This window comes from Mastigoproctus giganteus, chromosome 7 (assembly GCF_048544385.1).
Source record: "Mastigoproctus giganteus isolate SK-2022 chromosome 7, ASM4854438v1, whole genome shotgun sequence".
Lineage (NCBI taxonomy): Eukaryota > Metazoa > Arthropoda > Arachnida > Uropygi > Thelyphonidae > Mastigoproctus > Mastigoproctus giganteus.
Window position 1 is genome coordinate 135425577 of NC_143581.1, and position 24492 is coordinate 135450068.

General features: G+C 37.7%; 1 protein-coding gene across 1 annotated transcript in view; it reads right to left on the reverse strand.

Moving 5' to 3' along the window:
- Positions 1–24492, reverse strand: part of LOC150083213 (uncharacterized) — a 380452-nt gene that overhangs the window by 299728 nt on the left and 56232 nt on the right. The window contains exon 5 of the mRNA XM_090378437.1: positions 21008–21149. Within this exon, the coding sequence (XP_090234563.1) occupies positions 21008–21149 (142 nt within the window). The remainder of the gene's footprint in view (positions 1–21007; positions 21150–24492) is intronic.

The window sequence follows — 24492 nt, forward strand, 5'->3', positions numbered from 1 at the left end:
TCTATTAGCCAGCTATGAGGCATGGAGTCGAAGGCCTTGCGGTAATCGATGTAGGCTGTGTACATGTTGCAGCGCTTCTTGTATGCTTGCTCCATAACCACAGCATGTATGGTTAATTGTTCCTTACATCCTTTGCTCAGCCGCTTGCATCCTTTCTGCTGTTCGGCCATTAGGCTCTGGCTCTCCAAGTGGTCTGTTCTCTTCCTAGTTATGCAGCTGGTCAGGATCTTGTACATTGTTGGGAGGCAAATGATTGGCCTATATTTCACCGGGTTTCTTGTATCTTCATCTTTAGTCTTCAGATATGTGATTCCTTGAGTGAGAAACTTCGGGATTGTCTCTGGGTGCCTTATCATTTGAGTGAACTGCTCTGTCTGCCAAAGTGCTTGTGTTTGTGCAAGTGAGCTTCTTGTACCAGTACTTGTGGACATTATCTATTCCTGGAGTTCGCCAGTTGTAAGAGTTCTTGATCGTCTGTTTTACTTCTTCCCGAATTTCCCATACTCTCATTTCTTGTATGTCCTTGGTTTTCTTGCGTTCTAGTTGGGTGGCTCGGCTGTTATGTTTTACTTCCCTGTTCCATATGTTTCCCCAGAAATCCTCAATCTTCTTCTTCTCGGGTGGTCCGTTCCCTTGTTTCCCTCTTCTCCAAGATTCCTGAAGAAACCTCTTTGGTCCTCATCGAAGATTTGGTTGTTTATTTTCCTCTTGGAGCTCTCTTTGTATCGGCACAGTCTCTTGCTGAGTGCAAGGAGGTTCTGCTTCAATGTGTCCAAATAATCTCCTATTCTCTGATTTTTTGTCTCATGTTTGCTGTGGACGCTGTCTGTCTTGAGGATGCTCTTCACTTTTCCAATTAATTTCTTACTCCTATTGCCCCTTTGATACTGGGTCAATTGGCCTATCTTTACTCTTAATTCTTCTATCTTCTGCTGAAGTCTTCTTTCCCAAGCTTGTGGTTCCTTCTGTTTTCGGTTCTTTTGCTGCTGGTCTCTCGCTTCTCTTCCATTAATTCTCGTGGCTGCTACCGCAGCACAATACATGGCTGTGTGGATGGTCTCCAGTATTGCACCATTGCTGTCAAGGTAATGCGGTATTATGTGCCGATTCAGGTGGTCTGTGACTGTCCACAAGGTTCTATTCGGCCTCTGCTTCGGTATCACATGAGTCTTTGTAGGGTCCATTCCTTCAAATTCTCTTAGGGCCTTCTTCCACTCATCCTCTATTTTGGATATCATGACCTTGTCTGTTTCCACTTAAGCTGCTGCGGGTTGTATTTCCTCTTCTGCCCTGGTTCGGCAGTGGTATGTTCTTCCTCCTCTAGTTGTTATTATTATTATTATTATAGATATTCAGTTTTCTACTGTATTATATCTCAATTAGGGATCCAATAAAATTCATCAATGGAATATTAATTGCACATGGGACCCTAAAAACTAAACATTTTCTTCTCAGAGATAAGAAAGGAGCCAGCTATCCCATTTTCAGTTGCAATATATTCAGTTATAACTTTTTGTAAACAACACGGGCACATTCTTTTCTAGAATGAAATCACATTTAGAATGCCAAAATCTGCTAAAACATAATGCAAAATGTACATAAACTGATGAAGGGTTTATATTTTTTTATAAATCACTGACACAGTTAGTGTTTCCTTCATTATACTGCAGTACTGTAAAACTGACATGTGTTGGTTATAACCCAAACTGAATCCATGTGGGGAAAGGGGTTAATCTTATAGTCAGATCCAGTTATTATACTATTTTCTATGAAAAATAATTGCTGTAATGTTAGTTCATGCCTATCTAATGATTGCTGTGATGAAGTTTTCCCTTATGTAATGACTACCAGGATTACCTGGAAGTCATTACATAAGGGAAATGTATCCACCCATCTGTAAAAATGTATCCACCCAAAGGGATAAATATGAGATATTTCTTCTCAGCCAATATTTTACATCACAAGGAATGAATCAGTTGTTTCAGTTATCAATGCATCATTAAATTATACGTTTTTCTATTATATCTTTATTTAATAGCAAATGTCTACTGATCTCTTTGTGGTTTGAGCAGGCATGATGTATGGGGTAAGGAAAAATATTCCCATGAATATGGTCATCCAATTATACCCAGTTAATGGAGTGGGCAGTGCTCCACTGAGTATTACAACAAAACAGAGCCATATCATATCAATGATGAGTTGATATCCACATAGCAATACCAATGAGACACTTCTAAGAAAGGTAGAGGCTTACCTTTCCTCCTTTGCTACATTAGCATTAGTAGAGGCATATGATACAAGAAAGCAAGCTTATACTTTTTGAATTCATTTAAGCTATTAACTTTCACAATGACAGATAGAAGTTTGTTCCAACAATCAAATACCTGCCGGCTAAAGGCAAATTTCTGCACATCTATTTGACAACTATCTATAGTCAATTTCAGTTTATGCCCCCACAGGTTTGTAATCTGATCAAGAGGAAGAACCCCATCAGAATTCAGCCTGCTCAATCCGTTCAAGCCCTCAGTAAGGTCACCTCGCAGGTGACTAGTCTCTAGACATTGCAATTTGCAGAATTTAATCCTTTCATCGTAATTTTTTTCAGCCTGGTCTGTACTTGTTAACAGGAGAGACTGCTTCTACAGGGATGGGATACATTTAAATAGAAAGGGTGCAAGAATGTTTACTGATGCCATTGAGGCAGTGTTAGGTGGGTCGGAAAACTGCTAGATTGGGGGGATATAAGGACTAATAGATTAACAGTAGCCACTGGCAGATGTGAAAGTGATTCTTGCACTGCTTCTATTGGAATGCGCAGCAGCCTGGAAAATAAGATGCAGAATATTTCAGAGACTGCTGGGAATCACTGGGGTACAAATAAACACATGGGTTGTGTTAGGGTAGCTAAGAAAAAGAACAGGTGCATGTATACTTGCATGTACACCAATTGCTAGGAGTTTAGTAAATAAATTTGATGAATTTGAGGTATTGCTCAAAACATCAAAGGCAGATATTGTTGGGATTTCAGAGATGTGGTGTGACATAAGATATAAGGAATGCAGAACTGGAATTTGAGGAGTACAATGTCTACAGAAAGGATAGACAGGATAGGAAAGTAGGAGGGGTTATGCTATTAGTTAAGAAATAGATAAAATCCAAGGAAGTGAAGCCAGTCGACATCGCTGGACAGTGCAGTGTACAGTCAGTTTGGTGTGACATAAGCATTGGGAGATCAAAATTGAGAGTAGGAGTGTGCTATAGGCCTAATGACTCTGGTGAGTATAATAAGAAACTATACAGGGAAATAGAGTGGGCCAGTAAATCAGAAAGTCTTATAATGGGGGATTTTAATTTCGCAGATATTGACTGGAATTTGGGGGCTGGTCACTCACTCACACAGTAGCAAGGCTTTTGTGGATTTATTGGATGATTGTTTTCTACATCAGCATGTTCAGGAGGCAACTAGAGGGAAGAATACTCATGATTTATTTATCAGCAGTGATTCTTCATGCATTAAGAATCTGCAGATAAATGAACGATTAGGTGGCAGTGATCACAGTGGGCTGAAGTGGGATTTACTCAAAGAGGTAATTACCATTAGGGGGTAAAGGGAAGGGTTATTGCTTTCGTAAAGGCGATTACGATGGACTGAGACAGTATTTAAATTCTATACAGTGGGACCAAATGATGATGTTACCAACTGCAAATTCAAAATGGGAAGCATTCAAAGAACTTATCTTGGAAGCTACTAGGCTTTACATACCAACTAAGAAATATTGTTCAAGGTTTAAGCCTAAATGGATGTCAGATGAACTAATGAGACATATGGCAAAGAAGAAAAATGCATGGGATACATACAAATTAACACGTGACACAGAAGCCTATGATAGATACAAGTTGATCTTTAACCACGTTACATAGGAGGTTAGGCAGGTGAAGGCAGATCACGAGAAATCTCTGGCAAGGGATGAAAAGAAAAACAGCAAAGAGTTCTTTACTTATGTAAACTCTAGAAGTAAGGGGATGAATCAGATTGGTCCACTTTATATCGAAGGGTCAACTGTTGATGATCCTGCTCAGGTAGCTAACAAACTAAATGAATAATTTGCATCGACATTCACACAAAGAGGAGTTATTCAGCGAGGGGAATGCCAGAGGTATATTCAACTCTGGCAGTAAGCTAGAGAATCTTGTAATAACTGAGAGTAAAGTGGAGGAGAAATTGTTGAAGATAAACACAAGAAAAGCACCTGGGGTGGATGGGATCTATCCAGTTATATTAAAGGAGGCAGCAAAGGAAGTAAGCAAACCCCTAGCCATAATTATGAGAGCTTCCTTGGACTCAGGGGAGGTACCCATGGAGTGGAGATGTACAAATGTGACTCCAATTCACAAAGGAGGATCAAAGGCTGACACAATTAATTATAGACCTGTGAGTTTAACTTCTGTTCCCGGAAAATTAATGGAAGCACTGGTTAAAGAAGCACTGCAGGATCATCTAGACAAGGCTTCAGTTATAGCTCGGGCACAGCATGGTTTTGTTAAGGCGAAGTCTTGCCTGACCAATTTGATTGGATACTATGATGCAGTCACAAAAGAACTGGATGCAGGGAATAACTCTGATATTATATACTTGGATCTTAGAAAGGCTTTTGATACTGTTGCACATGGAAGACTGCTGCACAAATTGGAGCATTGGAGGCAAATTGCTGCTATGGATAAAGGGGTGGTTGAGGGAGAGAAGACAGAGAGTGGTAATCAATGGACACTGCACATCATGGACTAATGTTATTAGTGGAGTCCCTCAGGGTTCAGTGTTGGGTCCATTGTTGTTTTCTGTATTTATAAATGATATTGATTAATGTATATCAGGCTTAATGTCCAAGTTTGACGATACGAAGTTTGGCAGGGCTGGTAAGGACGCTATTGATGCTATGCTGCTGCAAGAGGATCTGGATAGGTTGAGCAGATGGGATGAGAGGTGGCAAATGAAGTTTAACATTGATAAATGTAAAGTACTACATATGGGAAACAGCAACCCCAGAGCAACGTATCAACTCTGTGGTACTACACTGACAGTGGAAGAGAATGAAAGGGACCTGGGGGTGGTTGTGCAGGCAGATATGAAGTTTTCTGAGCAGTGCAGACGGTCTGCAAGAGTAGTTTATGGTGTCTTTTCAATGATATACAGGAATTTTTCTAGCAGGGATAAGGAGGTGATTATCTCCTTGTCTAATTCAATGGTCAAGCCACTCCTTCAGTACTGTATGCAGATCTGGAGGTCTCATTTTAAGAAGGATATAGAGCTGCTGGAACGAGTACAGAGAAGGGCAATAAGATTAATTCACAAAGGGGGATCAAAGGGTGACACAAGTCATTACAGACCAGTTAGTTTAACTTCTGTTCCAGGTAAAATAATGGAGTCACTTGTTAAAGATGCATTGCAAGATCATCTAGACAAGACTGCAGCAATAATTCACACACAGCACGGGTTTGTTAAGGGAAAGTCTTGTCTGACAAATTTGATTGGTTATTATGATGTGGTTACAAAGGAACTGGATGCAAAAAATAATTTTGATATCATATACTTGGATTTCAGGAAAGCTTTTGACACTGTTGCGCCTGGAAGACTACTGTACAAATTGGAGAAGAATGGTATTAAGAATAAGTTGCTACAAGGGATAAAAGGATGGTTGAGTGGGAGAAGACAGAGGGTGGTAATCAATGGGTGCTGCTCTTCGTGGACAAATGTTATTAGTGGAGTCCCACAGAGTTCGGTGTTGGGTGCACTGTTGTTTTGTATATTTATCAATGATAATGATGAAGGTATATCAGGCTTAGTATTGAAGTTTGCAGATGATACAAAGGTTGGCAGGGTTGTTAATGACAGTAATGGCAGTGTGTTACTGCAACAGGATCTAGAAAATTTGGGATGGGCTGAGAAGTGGCAACCAAAGTTTAACATTGAAAAATGCAAAGTACTGCATATGGGTAGAACTAACCCCAGAGAAACGTAACAACTATGTGGTACTACACTTAAGGTGGTAGAAAATGAAAAAGACCTGGGAGTAATTGTGCAGTGAGATATGAAGTTTTCTGAGCAAAGCAGACAGGCTGCCAGGGCAGGTCATGGGATGTTGTCAATGATATACAGGAATTCTGCTAGCAGGGAAAAGGAGGCGATTGTCCCTATGTATAAGACAATGGTCAGGCCACGGCTTGAGTACTACATGCAGGTCTGGAGGCCTCATTTTAGGAATGATGTAGATTTGCTTGAGCATGTACAGAGAAGGGCAACAAGATTGGTGAGGGGAATGAAGGGATCCTCTTACCAGGAGAGGCTTAAGTTCTGCAAATTGCAGCAGCTGAAGATTAGGTACCTGCAAGGTGATCTGATTGAGGTGTATAAGGCCTTGAATGGGTTGAACATGCTGAATTCTGATGGGATTCTTCCACTTGTTCAGATTACGAACATAAGGGGGCATAAATTGAAATTGAGGAAGGACAGATGTAGAATAGATGTGTGGAAATTTGCCTTTAGCCAGCGGTTGGTTAATTGCTGGAACAAATTTCCATCTGTCGTTGATAGGTTAAATAAATGGGACTGGGCAAATATTTAGAGGGAATGTTTTGTAATTTTTTTTTTTTTTTTGGCTGATGCTGCATAAGCTCATATACTTGCTTTCTTGCATCACATGCCAGTACTACTACTACTACTACATCCATTTGAGCCTAAACCTTGAACAGTATTTCTTAGTTGGTAAGAAAGCCTCCAAGCCTTGTAGTATGAAAGTCTTGTAGACTCCAAAATTTGCTTTTACTTGAATGCTTCCCATTTAGAATTTAGTGTGGTAATATCATCAGATGGTTCCACTGTATTGAATTTTAAAAAATCTCTGAGGCCACGACAGTCACCTTTACGAAAGCAAAAACCCTTCCCTTTACGAAGATGGTAGTTACATCTTCGAGTAAATCACACATCAGCACACTCTGATCACTGCCACCTAGTGGCTCCTTTATCTGTAAATTCTAACTGCATGAATAATCACTGTTGATAATCAGATCAAGAGTATTACTCTCTCTAGTTGCTGCTCGAACATGCTGCTAAAGAAAACAATCATGCAATCAATCCACAAACGTCTTATTAGTGTGCGAGTGACCAACCCCCAAGTTCCAGTCAATATCTGGAAAGTTAAAAACCCCATTATAAGACATTCTGATTTTCTGGCCCACTCTATTTCTCTGTATAGTTATTAATTGTACTCATCAGAGTCATTAGGCCTATAACAAACTCCTACCCTCATTTTTGCTTTCCCAGTGCTTATATCACACAAAACTGACTCTACATTGCACTGTCCACCTATGCCAACTGGATGCACTTCCTTAGATGTTATGTGTTTCTTAACTAACAGCATAACCCCTCCACTCTTCCTATACTGTCTATCCTTTTTGTACATGTTGTACTCCCCAAATTCCAATTCTGTATTCCTTATATCTGTGTGACACCATGTATCTGATATTCCAACAATATCCACCTTTGATGTCTTGACCAGCACTCCAAATTCATCAAATTTATTTACTATACTTCTAGCATTGGTGTACATGCAAATATACATGCACCTGTTCATATTCTTAGTTACTCTAACACATTCCACGTATTTACTTGTTTCATGACTCCCAGCAGTTCCTGAAATTCCCACTAACTTACTTTCCAGGCTGGTGCTCATTCCAATAGAAGCAGTGCAAGAATTACTTCCATCTCTGTCTACAGCTACTGTTTATCGACTAGTCTGTGAATCATCCCCCCCCCGACCATCAGTGAAAGCTATGGCTTCAGGTGCAATCAATAACAGGTACTGAAGACCTGAAGGTAAATGGTCTTTGTTATTTTTATAGAAAATTGAACTAACTGTTATGATAAATACAAGAAAATAAGCTTTATCAAGTAGGGTTGATTGTGTATATCTTTTTTATGTTTTTAGTGAAGTCTGACTCAGTGGTAACGATGGAGCGCTCTCGCTCGCTCGCTCGCTCTCTCTCTCTCAGGGTCATCACTGCTATTGCTTAGGAATTGTTTGTTTGTTATTTGGGTATTAGAAGCATTAGCAACTAAGACCATATTGCTCCAGGGATATGCAGTGGTCATTCTCTGACCTTTCCGCATCCTCCGTATTTAGTGGTCATGGGCTCGAACCCCGATCTAATCAAGAAGCGTGTGCTACGCACTGCTGCTTCTGCCCACCTGGATAAGGCGCTTAGAAATTCTTTGCTTCTTTGATGGTATTTCTACCCATGCTCACATTTCACTTAAATTTAATGATGACTATGAAATTAATGCAAATAGCAGTAAAAGCTGCTATAATCTTTGTAGAGGTGGCAGTCTTGATAATATTTTGTGTATTGATAATATTTCTGAGAGTATTCATTATCAGAGTCCATGCAATTACCAGGATTTGAAAATTAAATAATTAAAGGAAGCTCTTGAGAAAACTGACCAAGCACGTAAATATTTTTGTGAGAACTACACTCTTCATGATCATGCAGCAAAAGTTAAGCTTGAATTTAAAGATATAACTAAATGCTACAACAATTTTATCTGAAAAAATACACAAAAAAAAAAAACCCCACCTCTGGATTAATTCTTTATTTGTAAAAGTGAAAAATAGTATAACTTCAATAAACTTTACTTAACTTTACATTATTCAATATATTATAATAAAAAATTTCTAATAAAATAATTGACTCATTTTTCAATTCTTCCGATCTATATTTTACTATGCACAAGTAAATAGCACACATTACGAAAATTTGGTCCCTGTTTTAAGTAGAATTTTCTGGAACTAATTATCTTCGGATAATGAGGCCTCCCTGCATTTGTTATATTCGAATTGTGTATCTATGATTTGTTACCGAAAGACAATTCCATCCCTACCTCTTTGGAGAGCTAAATTATCATACTAATATACTGCTAAAACCTAGGAATTTTGTAATATATGAGTTACAAATCAATTTGATTTGATTTTTGTTTTTATGGTGCAAAGGCAACTAAGGCCATGATGCACCAAGTCCAGTTACAAATCGATTCATTGGACTCTATTATATTCCAATTCTAAACTGACTGACGTCATATGATATAAAAAACTGGGAAATATCATCGAAATTTAATGACAAAACTACCTTGGAATCAGACCATGATTTACAAGATTTGAACTCTACTGTTCAACTGCAGTGAACAAAACATAATGGTACTCAGATACATGCACCCTCAGATGGAGAAGAAGCAGCACCTTTGCCAGCTTCCAGCGAAAACACACATAAAAACGTGCTCACGGGCAGAATTGCCATAGGTTGAGGAGAATTCACAATAAATAATGAACAACCACTCTGAACATGACTCTGAAGCAACTCTCCAGACAGCTGATTCTGTCCTGGACAAAATTGCTGCACACAGAATAGGGAAGAAAAATTAATGACCAACAAAAACAGGCAGAATTACTGCAACTGTTAGAAGACAGATAATAGAATATTGGGGCAAGGCTGAAATGGATAGTAAGAGACATTCATATTGAAACTGAAGTTCTCAAAGCAAAGTTAGTTCGTTCCCACTCGCCCTTGCGAGTGGAAACGAACAAGACAAAAACTCAGACCTGTGCCCAAGTACTTAAAAGTAACCAATCAACTCAAAAGATGGCCAAGAAACAAGACAACACACATATTAAGGAAAGGATGATGTGATGATTATAAAATCAGCAGAGGGAACCGAGCTTGATTCAAGCAAAACTGTGAAACAGGCAATAAATAAAAACCTGGAAGCACAGTTTAAAAATGTGAAGATTAAGGCACTAAGAAAAATTAGAAACAGCAAATAAGGGACAACACCCTGGTCACTGACTTTGGTTTAAAGATTGATAAACCGAAAACCAGAGGACCCAACATCCTTTGATATAAATAAAGCCAAAAGTAAACAGGATATTATAACTGAATTATGCAAAAAAAAAAATCTACACAAACACATGAACAAGAACCAACTAAACTTATAATTTTCTCTGAAATACAATACAGTCAAGGTCTGCCCGGTATTGTAATTGGATAGTTGAGTTATAACCCATGGTCTGGCAAATATTATCTAAACTGCAAGAATCTATATAGGATGGGATAGTCATTGGTATAGGAAGCACTACCGAAGTGCTATCCCACACGCATCCCACACATGCACACAAAAAAAAAAAGTACATGTGGCACTGCACCGTAAGAGGGTATGAATACAGTATGTGCAAGGAAAACAAAGAACCAAATGTGACAATTGCAAGAGTGCAGGACTTGCCTACAACTATTCAGTATGGAATCTCAAATGCACAAGTTACTTGAAGGCAGTAAAACAGCACAGACAGAAAGTTGATTATGGATAATCATCATTACTCCCAGAGCCTCACATCTGGTGAGTATATGGCTTGGCACACCCAGGGTCATGAGCTGGATATCATCATTCTTCCCTTTCTTGGTGATTCCCTTTGACTTTTGATTCTCTCTCCCTCTCTCTCTCCCTCCCCCTCTCTCTCTCTCTCTCTCTCTCTCTCTCTCTCTCTCTCTCTCTCTCTCTCTCTCTCTCTCTCTCTCTCAGGGTAACTAGGGGAATTTTTATTTTTTTTTTTTTTTTGGATGGTGCAGTATAAGCCTCAGGCTTCCTTGCACCACGTAGCTAATAATAATAATAATTCCCATAATCACCAATCTTTGAAGTTCCTGCAACTGAATGCCCAAAGAGTTTGCACAGTTGCTGACTTATTAAAACTCATAATGGAAGAAATACAGAATGACATAGCATGTATCCAGGAGCCCTATACCCACAGGGGTAGGGCCTGGGATACTCTAGGTACTATAGAGCATCCACCATGGATACAATGTGGCAGTTATAATAATTAGAAATACCAGTATTACAATAACTAAAATACACAGCTTATGTAACCTGTGTGCAGTTTACCTCTCTCTAGGGTCGTTCCATGTAATATCCTTATACTGTAGGTCAGGCGTAAACACTGGTCCCAGCATACATACATTAATAACATCTTGAATATAGTTTTTTCCAAAGGATACTCTCTCTCTCTCTCTCTCTCTCTCTCTCTCTCTCTCTCTCTCTCTCTCTCTCTCTCTCTCTCTCTCTCTCGAACAGACAGAAATTTACAGAGAAAATGTAAAATACTCAAATATAACCACAATGAACCTGCCAACTCCGAGGAACTGCTGCAATTAATAGATCCAAAGACAAAAAATGCCAGGGCAATGATCAATAACAATACAGATGATAAAAGAACTAGTGAAAAACTTTCCCTATTACCAGTTCATCATCATCATCAGCCATTTTCAATCCACTGCAGGATGAAGGCCTCTCCAGCAACTTTCCAATTCCTTCTGTTTAATGCAATGGCCATCCATTTACTACCCACAAACTTGTGAATTTCATCTGTCCATCTCCATTGTTGTCTTCCAGGTTTTCTTTTAGCTCCTCTTAGGTACCACTCTGTTATTTTCTTAGTCCATCTGCCATCATGTCTTCAAGCTATGTGTCCTGTCCAAGACCATTTCAGTTGTTTTTTGATAAGACTGTCCTTTACTTGAGTTTGCTGCCTAATCCATGTGTTTCTCTTCTTATCTAACAGTCTGATTCCCAATATAATTCGTTCCATTCTTCACTTTGTAGTTTCAGCTTCTCTTCCATTCTTTTGGTGATTACTCAAGTTTCACTTCCATAAGTCATGGTGGAGAGTGTACATTTGTTCATTATTTTACATTTCTGACAAATTGGAATATTGCTCCTCAGTATGTGACTATATTTCCTGAATGCTATCCATCCGAAATTTGATCTTAGCTTGACTTCCAGCCATTTATCATTATTACAACTAATAACTTGTCCCAGATAAGAATATGAATCTGCCTTTTCAATTACTGCTCCTCCAATGATTATATCCCTTTCTGTGACATACTTGTTCATCATTACTTTTGTTTTAGCCATATTCATCTTTAGCCCGAAATCCTTATTAACTCTGCATAACTGATTAAGATTTTCCCTAATTCTTTGGGACTATGGCTTATGATCACAATGTCATCTGCAAATCGTAAATGGTTTAGGTACTCTCCATTCACATTGACTCCTCTCTGCAACCAGTCCAATCTTCTGAAAGCTTCTTCAAGGGCAGCAGTAAACATCTTCGGAGATATTGTGTCTCCTTATCGAACTCCTTTCTAAATTTTAAATTTGCTACTGTCTTTGTCTAGTCTAATAAAGAAGGTAGCGTTCTCATATATTGTCTTCAAAATCATAATATATGGGGTATCTATGCCTTGTCTTTCCAATGCCCAAAAGCTATGTCTACTGCATTTCCTTATGCTGTATGGAGTCAAATGCCTTTTCATAATCCACAAATGACGGTCATAATGGCGTTTTATATTCACTTGCTTTCTCCATTAGCTGTGCTATTATGTGAAGGTAATCCATAGTAGAGAATCCCGTCATAAAGCCAGCTTCCTCTTTCAGTTGATTCTCATCAAGTATTCTTTCTATTCTGTTAGCAATGACCCTTGTGAACAACTTGTACATGTGGGACAACAAGCTGATTGGTCTATAATTTCCAATTTACCTCCTTTCTTATGCAGCAAAATCATGTTTGAATTATTCCATTCCATAGGCATCAAAGCCTTTCCTAATGCATTTTGTGAAGACTTGCCAGTTTCTGTGTCATATCTCTTCCTCCCAACTTTAATAACTCTACAGTAACTCTTTACCGAAGGCTTTCTAATTCTTCATTTTCTTCAATGCATGTTCTACCTCATCAGGAAGGATATTGGGTATATCATATGTGATGCTAATTTGTGAACCATCTTCCCCACTGCACACACATCATTTCCTCACTCCTTATATAATTCTTTATAATAGTCCTCTGCTATTTGAATTATGCCTTCTCTGTTATTTATAAGTACACCATCACTATTCTTCAGTTTCAGTGTCATTTGTCTTTCTGTATTACTGCTCATGACTGCTGATTTAAGTTCTTTGTTTTCCCTTAATGCTTGTTCTATTATGGTTAAATCTTCTTATGTCCTCTCTAATTCTCTTGCTAATGACTTTGCATAACTCAGTATACTCGATTTTGTCCTTGTCAGTGTTTATCTTGCTCTTCATTTGTCACCTTTGGTTCACCATGACAAGTGTTTCTTGACTAATTTTTTCTTCTTTGGATTTCTTTTTACCTATAGATTTCTCAGACTTTATCACTTTCAGAAAATTATATTCTTCATCAATATCTTGGTCCTGAAAAGTCTTCAGAAGCTCAAACTTGTTCTTAAGTTCCAGTTCATACTGCTTTTTCTCCTCTACTGTTATCTCAAAACCCTTTGTATTATTTATTTGAGTCATATTTTTCCATTCTTTTCTTACATCTATATCAAGTGTGCTTCTTACCATTCTGTGGTCACTTCCAACATTTACCTTGTTAAGGATGGCAACATCGTTCACAATATATCTTCTGTTAGTGAGAATGAAGTCAATTTCATTAGTTGATAGTCCATTTGGGCTCTTCCACGTCCACTTTCTGTTCACCTTTTCCTTGAAAAAAGTGTTCATTACCTCATTACAAGATTCTGCAAATTCCACAAGTTTTTCACCAATTCCAAAATTTCATATAGTTTCCCTTTCTGTGCTGTTTTGTCTCTTTCCAACCTTAACATTGAAGTCCCTCATAATAATGGTGTAGTGAGTTTTCTGTTCATCTAGAAGTCTCTCAATTTCGCTGTACATTTCTTCAACCTCTTCATCATCATGGCTTGATTTTGGCGCATATATCAGTATAACCTTTAGTTTGTGCCTCTTAAAAATCATGAGTAGTAGTCTTTAAATCCTTGGTGATGTACTTTTGAATTCCAAAATGTCGTTTTTTATATATTTATGGATCAGAAAGCCAACTCCACCTTCGCTCTTTTCATTGTTTCTATTGGTGTACAACAGATTTCCACTTGATAAACTTATAAGTGATTTGTTTCTTCTTCTTGTTTCAGCCAAGCTGATGATATTCAAATTCACATTTTCTAATTCCTTTTCCAGTTCTAATAACCTATCTTCACCGATGAGCAATCTTAAGTTATAACAGGTCAAGTTCAGTTTCCGTGCATGACAGCCTGGTCATACCCAGAGATTCTTAGCTCCCTCTGTTTCAACTCTGATCCTCTTGCTTCCGTAACAGGGGGGAGTGAAACGCACTGGGAACTGAGGGCCATTTATTTCATAATGTTGTCATGTGCTGGAGGGTTTTGTCTTTTCCTCTTCATGCTGACCAGGCATCTTGAAGAGAACCACTCGACGCGTTCGTTCCCGCCAAAGTGACATAACAGGGCTTACCATCGAGAAGGTGTGCATGAGTGGATTTTAAGGAGCCAGGCCTACTGGACTTCTCCTAAATCTTCTAAAAAAAACAGATATTGGATCGATCAGTGTTTTAGACTGTGTCTGATGACACACAGAATGCCTGTTCCCCTCTAAGCCCCATCACCTGTTACAATTATATAATAACTGCCCGGATAAAGGGATTTTTCCCCACAACCTGGAACCTGGCCAACCTCTGGCTCATACTAAAATACCCAGAGGAAACCCCCCCCAGAGGATCCTATATCATACACACAAATTGCACTGCTGCCAATATTGTGCAAGGTATTGGAAAGGCTAATATAGAAGATATGTCTTGAAACTCACTACTCAAATACCAACATTCAGTTGGACAAACAATCTGGCTTTAAGCTTGGTTGCTTGACTGAAGACACCATGAATTGTATCATAAAGGCTGTAGAAAACACCTGAGAAGAATATCTGCAAGCCATATCAACTGACTTTGCCGGTGCATTCGACACCATATGATGGCCCAGAATACTTAGGAGATTGCCAAGCTGGAATCCTACAGAATCTGTATAACTGCATAAAATATTACCTTAGTGAGAGACAAGTAACAGTAAAAACCAATTACCAAAGCTTCACCCAAACAGTCACCAGAAGATGACCCAAGGTTCAGTATTGGGTCCCTATTTTTGGAACATAGTTCTGGATGAATTCCTGGGTATGGATACTGGCCACACAGACAAGGTCGTCTTTGCAGATAACAAGGTCACCTTGCTTGCAAAGGCCAATGCAAGAGCCAGTCAAGAAAAACGGGCAAACCATGTTCTCACTATCCTACAGAGTTGGACTAAAACTTGCAAACTACAATAATACTACAATACTAAAACCAAATCATTACAGCTAAAAGGAAACCTAACCAGACAATCACAAATCAAAATTTCAGATAAAACAATAGCCCTAGTAATAGAATTGAAATATCTAGGTGTCATGTTTGATAACAAACTGGCATTTTATGCATATCTTACCTACACTGTCAAAAAAAAAAAAAAAGTAAGAAACCACGTTGGCATGATTGCAAGAATTAGCCATGCTGACTGGTGACTAAAAAGAGGGATGATTGCACTTATTTAAAGGCAACATTCCTCCCAGTTAGAACCTATGGTGCAGGGATATGGTTCTCTATGGCTGTTCTATTTAGAAACAAGGCAAAACTAGATTCCATCCAGCATATCATATTGTTAACCATAAGAAGGGCATGCTTCATGATTAGCATGCCTGCTTTGCAGGTCCTAGCGGGTCTTAATTATAGAATCCCAATAAACATCCTACGGATTACAGTAAACCTGGAAATTGGCCCAAAACAAGACAGAAAAAGAATTCTATCAGTAATGGCAGAGTAGATGGGCAAAAACACCCAAAGGAGAAGTCACTAGGAAGTTCCTACCTCAGCTAACCCTAGTTACCCCTATACTCCCCCCCCCAAGTTTACCTCAGGACTCTATGCAACTTTGCTTACAGGGCATGGTTCCCTGAATGCAAAGTTGTTCCAATTGGGACTCACTCGGGGTCCTAAATGTACCTGTAGAGCTGAGGAGGATTGGGCCCACATCCTATATGACTGCCCCAGTTACTATCCCCACAGACATAAACTAATGACCATAAATTGAGGAGACGTGTCTACTCATCTCTGAGGAAATGCACCATGTGGCTCTCTCCAACTTTGCCCGAAAGTATTTCAGTCAAAGAGAAGTAATCATGCTATGATATCAAATTGTGACACCTCCCCCTACTTCGATAAGCATGACTACCCAATTATGACACCTCCAAACTTCAAACCTCAATGAGCCTGCCCTGTCAGAATGTGTTTCCCACTCAGCTAGGATGCCTATGATTATGGCTGACAAAATTTAAAATTTATTTATTTGATAAAGGTAATGTATGTTTAGCATTAGCAAGCTTATACACGATCAGCCAAAAAAAAAAAAAAAAAAAATTTCCCATTTCACCTATCTATTTGCTTCAGAAGTTTGTCCAGTTCTTCCTTGAATTTATTTAAGCTATCAACTTCCATAATGACAGATTAAAGTTCGTGGGTAGCAAATGAATGGTCATTGCAGAGAACAAAAGGAACTGGAAAGTTGCATCATCATCATCAGCCATTTTCAATCCACTTCATCCTGCAGTGGATTGAAAATGGCTGATGTGATGATGAGATATATATGTACAGTAGATTCCAGTTATTTGGGCCACCCGTTAATTGGGGCAGCTGTTTAATTGGAGCAAATCATAAAAAACAGAAACCAATCGAGAAAATAACCAGAGTTTACTTCGCTTAATTGGGACAACATGCTGTTTAATCGGGGCAGGAGACAGCAGCACTGCAGATTACCCTACGATTGTCTCCGACCACACCACATGGCTCAGTCGGATTTCTGGAGGTCACAACCATAAAACAATTAGCAGTCACCTGTTTATTGGGCTTTTCTGTTAGTGCAATCTTTCATAAACAGATAGTAAACTTGATTTTATTGAATTTGCGATAATACCGACAGGTGGAATTCAGTGGGTTATTATGGTGAAATGTGTTTACACTTCCATGGAATCTTCAATCATATAAAAAAATTAATTTTCAGAATCTTCTCTTCATTCCTATTTTTAAAGCTTGGTATCTTGTTACTCCGTTCTCACTTATGCGTATCGTGTTACTTGCAATTTGTGTACCGAGTTCTTTGTTATTGATTGCTTATCTTTTTACTGTTTCAAATTTTAACCCACACCCACAAATGTCAGCGAACAGAAATGTCAACTAGTTAGTATGTACATATTACAGTACGTATCAATTATCCCAATTATCACGTATATTCTTCCGATTTTCACGTATCATTTAATTTTTTTAATTGGTAAGGTAATAAAGGGTAAATTTGTGCTTAATATATCGTTATTTTTATAGCCTGTGGATAATATTCCTGCTATTTTTGCTAATTAGAATCGCTGTTTAATAGAATTAAAATTCAATTCACAAATGTCATCACAATGACCGTCACTTACTACACATCGTACAGTGAATGGTACTTTTCTATATAGTGTCCATCGTAACGTGGTTTTATTGTACAGTGAACCAATTGTAAAGGGGTGGTACATTGTATTTTTAACTATTTACATGAAACTTTGGATAATTGGGGCCGCTTAATCGGGCCAAAATGCACGTTCCCATGTGTCCCAAATAACCGGAATCGACTGTATATATAATAAAAATATATATATTTTATATATTTCTGTAGAAGCTGTTTAAGTGTGTGTGTGTGTGTGTGTGTGTGTGTGTGTGTGTGTGTGTGTGTGTGTGTGTGTGTGTGTGTGTGTGTGTGTGTGTGTGTGCCAGGTCACTTACGTAAACTTGCGGTGACTGAGTGAGTGCTTGTGATTGGCATTATATACATATAATAAATAAAAAGGAAAAAACACAATCCTCTTGGTAGCTACCATATTTAGGTGGCACCTATGTCCTGTCTAGCTGAATGGTGGTGAATGCAAGACAACAAATGTGCAAGAGAATGTAATGTAATATGTCTTGTTAATTAGTCTTCTTATAAATATACGTTAAAAAAAATGACAGTGGGATGAACTGAGTACATGTAGAGTATGTGTTGTTCTAACAGGCCCCCAATTAGGCTGAAGGGGAGGACCAGATGGAAAACTCCCCTGCATTTTTGACACCATGCATGTCCCCCTTCCTCTAAGACATGGTGTGGGATCTGCAGACACTGGCTTCAGTTGGCCTGGCCAGTGTGGGATTCAAAACAGAGAACCACTGTAGATTCGCAGTGCGATCTCCTCCCCCCGCCACATAGGGCACCCTAGCTCTATGACTTTGCTCCCTTTAATACTGGTTCCCCCCATTCCCATCCCAACCTTTTCACCTGGTGGGCTCTACTACTACTACAAAACTTTCTCTGCTCTTAATAGTCCCACCCCCTGTAAGCGATGGGCTCCATCCACAGGGGTGCCCCTCCGTCCCTTTCAACTTCTGTTCCCCAGGTGGAAGCCTTCATCTAATCCACCTTCTTTTCTTCATCTGTTCCTTCCCTCCTCAACTCTCACCCCTGCACTCCTTTCCAATAAAAATTTCTGTTTTTTTTTTTTTTTTTTTTGTTAGGGGACCCTCTCTGGCAAGCTGTGGTGACGATTGGCAGAGAGATTCTCTGGCTGGTTTGCCCCAGCCAGAAAACCTCTCTAGACCAAAAAGCATTGAAACAGTGTCGTCTGGGTGGTGGTACCTGCTGAGAATAAGTAACAATAGTCTTCTCCATTGGTGAAGCGTTAGTTATTCAAGGTAGTGCAATACATGGTAACTCGTAAAGATAGTCACAATATGAGACACATTAAATCGATGCCTTTTATACTAAGATGTAGTTCACTATTACGAATAGAGAATGGTGCATTTTCATTGAACGTTCTATAATAAACTTTTTATAAAATTTTAATATTTGTTCTGATTAACAACTCAGCACAAAAGTAAGTTTGCTTTTAGCAATGAATTCAAGCTTTTAATTTTCAACCATTATGTACAAATTTTTAGAACACTGAGGATGTCAGAATGTTGATTTTTTTCAACATTCTGAAAATTACACCAGATTGAACAAGTTAACTATAATTTAGGTGGCAGTTAATGTATTAAAGTGATCTCATGAAGTCAACTGCTTCAGGTTTGCTGATATGAGACTTATTTCTGCCTAATGCTTTTAACTGAGGTCCAGAGAGGTTTGACCAAATAAAATGTGTTTTCATCTCCAATTTCTGGATGCATCACAAACTAATAACTTTATCCTTCTGAGATGCAATGGTGACCTGTGAGCTTCTGCATACAAGCTCTGAATTTCTAAAGGTTTCTAAGGCAACCAAGATAAGTAAAAGTCAAAATAAAACATTTTCTGGCAGAGTCACAGATTGGAGCTCCACACATTATTAGGTTGGAGTTCTTGACATTATCTCATCAGGGATTAACAGAGATTAAGGAAGATGGCACAATCAGCACCATAACCTTTAGCAGATATTCCTAATATTCATTTTCTTTAAACAATTGGTTTAGATGTTTTTTTTTTTTTTTTTATGTGAACCCCAAACACGAGAGGTATTAGAACCTATAGTACTTAGTACCGTGCTTGGGTTAGGGTTGAAGGAGAAGTATGGGGGGAGGGGGATGCCGGAAACTTTGCTCTAGAGACTAAACATGGGTTTCACCACTTCAAGCCTCCAATAAGCAAAGTGGTGGTGGTATTTCACCGGTTGATGAAAGCCATCTACCACCTATAAATTCCTTTATGTATGCTAAAATTAACTATTTCATTTAGTATTAGTCCAAGAAATCACATATTATCAGTATGTCAAAAAAGCACGGTCCTGTAGCTGTATCTCAGAGTCTGGACATAGGTTACATTTTTCACAAATGTGTACAGATTCTGTTTTCTGTTTTGATAGATGATAACTACCACAGATTACCACACCATAATTTTGTTTAATGAAATGTGCAGTTTTTCTGCCACCCTCATGAAAGGAATACCAAGTAAATAGGGTGAGATTGAGATGTCATTGGCAAAGAGATATGCTTGAACTACATTTGGAATCTCAGTGGTTAATAGATTCAGTCTTAGATCAAAAAGAGGACCTAATAACAATTCCTGAGGTACTCCTTTTTCCTGTTTATAATGTCAGAGACAGTATTTCGGATATGTACTTGAAAGGTACAATGCAGAAAATTTCAAAGTCTTCGGTTATGTAGATTCTAAAGGATTCCATCTTCGGTTATGTAGATTCTAAAGGATTCCATATTTCCAGGTGGGATTAAATGCTTTTTCTATGTCAAAACTCATAATAACCACATGCTAATTTTTTTAATAAAGGGTGTTCATTTATATTTTGACCATAATGGTCAGGGTAAAACACGTTTCCATAAGCCAAACTGATCTGCATTCAGCAAATGTTTGATTTCTAAAAGTCAAGCTAAGTGACTGTGGATAAATAATTATATTTTTATTATATTTCATTATATTTTTAATGCTTTTAAATATGGTATATTTTAAAAATTTTACAGTAATGTTTTATTGTATGTTCATTCAAAGTCATTTAGATTTCATTTGTACATTTTTAATAACAAATATATTCTGAAATCTGTTTGGAGTAATCAAGAATTGTGTATCCAGTTCCTGATGATAAGGATTTTCAGTCATCTGCTGAAATGGATGGTGAATGACTCCAGTAACAATGAATGATTCTGAAATCTATGAATAACTCTGAATACTTAATAACAAATATAATATTGTGAAATGCAAGGAATGACATGCAAAAAAAAAAAAAAAAAAAACTGACTCTTAAGTTTTAGAGCAATTTAAAACTTTTTAATGAAACTCATAATATATCTGAAAAATAATTTAAAAAATGAACTAATGTGTCCTAAAATAACTAAACTGTTAATTTGTGGAATAGGTTAGAAGAAAAGGAAACATACAACTATGTACAGTATAAGAGCTTTCATTACAAAGACATTGAGAGCTTGAAAAATAATAGCTTTTAAGTAAATATATTTTCTGCTTCTTTAAAAAATTTCAGAAGATTATACATTAAATTACTCACATTTGTGGTTTGCTTCAAAATAATGATATAACTGTGATATGTACGTATAGATGCTTAGCCTGTCTGGGTGCTTGCATTTCACCATATCCTCAGCATCAAGAAGAGCAGGAATGCCCAGCTGTTTTTCTGCTATGCTGAAGGCCTACAATATTAACAAAGTCCTCATCTTCAGTTATTTATTATTCCATACTGTAATATATAATTTAAGTATATACAGTCAATGCCTCTTTATAGTAACCCTCTTCTTAACATACCAGCACGTTTATAACAACCATACGGTAGGTCCCGGATGATTTCCCATAAATCTAATGCTGTTTTACAGTGGCTTTGAAAAATAAATGAAACCTCTATAACAATCCAAAAATTATCAGCAGTAAAACATTAAAAGATTTTTACTTTTTTATTACAATATTCACATTTCAAAATAAAATTACTGAAGCTAATGACAAGTGCACAGACTGACCTGAAGTGAGAAATCACTTAATGGCAATTTCCCATGCTCATTGGGAATACAGCCACTCCCCAGCTAACGTAATACTCGACTTATGGAAATTAGACTTTACCTAAGTTTTTGCTGGCCTGTGCAAACTTAAAAAAATTGTGGAAACGTATTTTGCATCCTGTAGGTATAACTGGAGGTATCGTAATGTGAACCCAATAACACTTTTTTTTTTTTTTTTTTTGTGGATAATTCATTCCAAGACCTTGGAACCTTGGAGGTTGAAATTTTCACTATATAACAAAGCTATTTATCTAAATCATTTTTATAATGGAATTCTTATAATTTTTAATTTAAGGCTTTCAATTTTGAAAGCCTCTGTGATATTTTTCAAAAACACATTTCTGGAGGTCACTACAATAAAATAAAAACAATTTGCACTTTCCAGTTTATTGGGCTTTTCTGTTAGCACAATCTATTATAAAAGGGTAGTAAACTCGATCTTATTGCATTTGCGATAATACCGATAACTGGAATTCGTTACAGTATTATGGTGAAATGAGTTCCCCTTCACTGAAATCTTCAATCATATAAAAAACATAAATTTTCAGAATCTTCTCTTCATTCCTATTTACTTATTATAGAGGTGAAGGGAAAGGGACCAATGGAAAGTGCAAATGCTAGCAGTGCTAAGAAACAAAACAAAATTGATTCAGAAATGAAGATGATTAATTAAGAACTACAAAGCAGGATAAAGTTTGTCATCTATTGCACGGAATTAGGTCTCGCTGCTTCAACAGTGAATACTATTTTAAGGGACAGTGCATGTATAAAAGAAGACATTAAAGGATAGATTTTTTAAGTTCAACAGTGATCACAAAACAGCATTTGGTTGCTATATCAAAGATGGAAAAGCTATTAATAATATGGATGGAAAATCAGAATCAGAATCAGAAGCAAGTGCCCCTGAGTCCAATGACCATTCAAGATATTAAGGATAAGCACGGTGAACCCCAGGCCAAGTTCGTAGCAAGCAACAGGTGGTTTAATAGGTTCAAGCATCGTGCTGGTTTCCAAAACATTAAAATATGCGGTGAAGTTGCCAGTGCCGATTCTGCAGCTGTAGAGAAATTTTGTGATTTGTTGGGAAAAACCCCCCTTCTAAATCCCCACAGCAGCATGCTTATCGGCTGGAGAGTTAATTCTGGCAACAATGCCTGAAAGGTAAAACTTACTGACATTATGCTTGTCTCCTCTCTCTTTTTGTAATTTTATAATTTTGAAATTTTTGTAATTTTGTACACTTTTGTAATTTTTCCTGCACATGAGATAAAAAAATTAAATAAATAATTCTATTTACATGTTCGTCAAACATTTCTTTTTTGCTTCAATCAAATTTGCAAGTGCTACATAAGCATTTACGGAAATTCCGACTTACGTAGAGTTCCGCGGACGTAACCCTTACGTAAGTCGAGGGGTGGCTGTAATATAAATTTAATTTAATTATTTCAATTATATTATTAAGTTAATTTAATTATCTTTGACTAAAAGTTCATTTCAACATACAGTATATAGAGACCATTAGTTTATCAACGACTCCTATGAAGCAGGTAGCTTGTAAAATATTGCCAATCACAGACAAAATTAATATTCTTTTCTGCAACTGGCAATATTTTACAGCCCAAAGCAGATAGATTTGCCAATCACAGTCCTGTAGATGCTAGTGCATATGTGAATTCTGATGTGGGCTTCTTGCCTTGTTCTGCTGAGTGTTGTACATCAGAGAATGCTATAACTATTGGCATTCTGCAAGTACCCCACCTTCCTCCTGGGATGACATTGTGAAAGGAATCTCACCCACTGTCGTCTCATCCATCAGCACCTCACCATGGGACCAGTTAGCCAGAAACTCAACCATCTAAACCAGGGGTGGGCACCCTTTTTAGTACCAGGGGTGAATTGCAAGTGCATAAGAACCTGTGGGGCACATTTTTGCTGAAAATAACAATGGATCTTAAATTTAACAAATTCTTAAGTATGAACACAATCACACTAAGCAATATTAATTAAAATGTTATAATGTATTAATTAACCACGCAGTTATAATGCTTTAATTACTGAAACAACAAAGACACCACAGTTATCATGTTTTAATTTTAATGAAACATCTTACCTTGCACCTTAATGAGGTTGGTCCTGCATTAGTTTGAAAAGCTCAGAGATGTTAGATGGCAATGATGATGCAGCAATTCTTAGTTGGGTTGCAAGATTGTCATCCGGAAGTCTAGCACTCAAGTAGTTCTTGGCTGTTGTTTTGTTTGTTGTTTGTTTGGTTTTTAGGATCATTAGCAACTAAGGCCATATTGCTCCAGGATATGCGGTGGTCGTTCCCTGACCTTTCCGCATCCTCCATATTTGGTGGTGACGGGCTTGAACCCTGGTCCAATCAAGAAGCGTGTGCTATGCACTGCTGCTCCTTCCCACCTGGCTACGGAGGCGCCTAGTAGTTCTTGGCTAAATTTAACGTTGAGAAAACAGTTCACATCGGTATGGTAGAAAACAGCAATGAAATTTTCAATGCACGATTCCCCAAAAGTGGATATTTTTCAGTATCTACTTGGATTTATAAAATCGAAAATAGATACACTATTAAATTTGGATTTCAAAGTATTAATTCTAGTTGCAAGGAATCAGGAGCTTCATAGAGCATCACATCAAAATGAGTTTCGCATATTCTTAGTTTGAGTTCGTGATTCCGTAAATGTTGAAACCTCTTTTGAAATTGATTCAAAAGATTGGAACACTCTATAACATATTCCATTATCGATTCTGGTTTCAGTTCTTTCAATGTTGGAAAATGTACCGGGCAGTGTTTTTTCAGTTGAATTACGAACAATTGCAGCATTAATTCAAAGCTCCTGATAATGACAAGAAGAGAGGTAATAAGCTGATTTGGCCCTTGTAATTTCAAATTTAGATCATTTAAGTGGCTAGTGATATCGGCCAAAAACGCCAAATCACATAACCACTTTTGGTCCTCTAATTC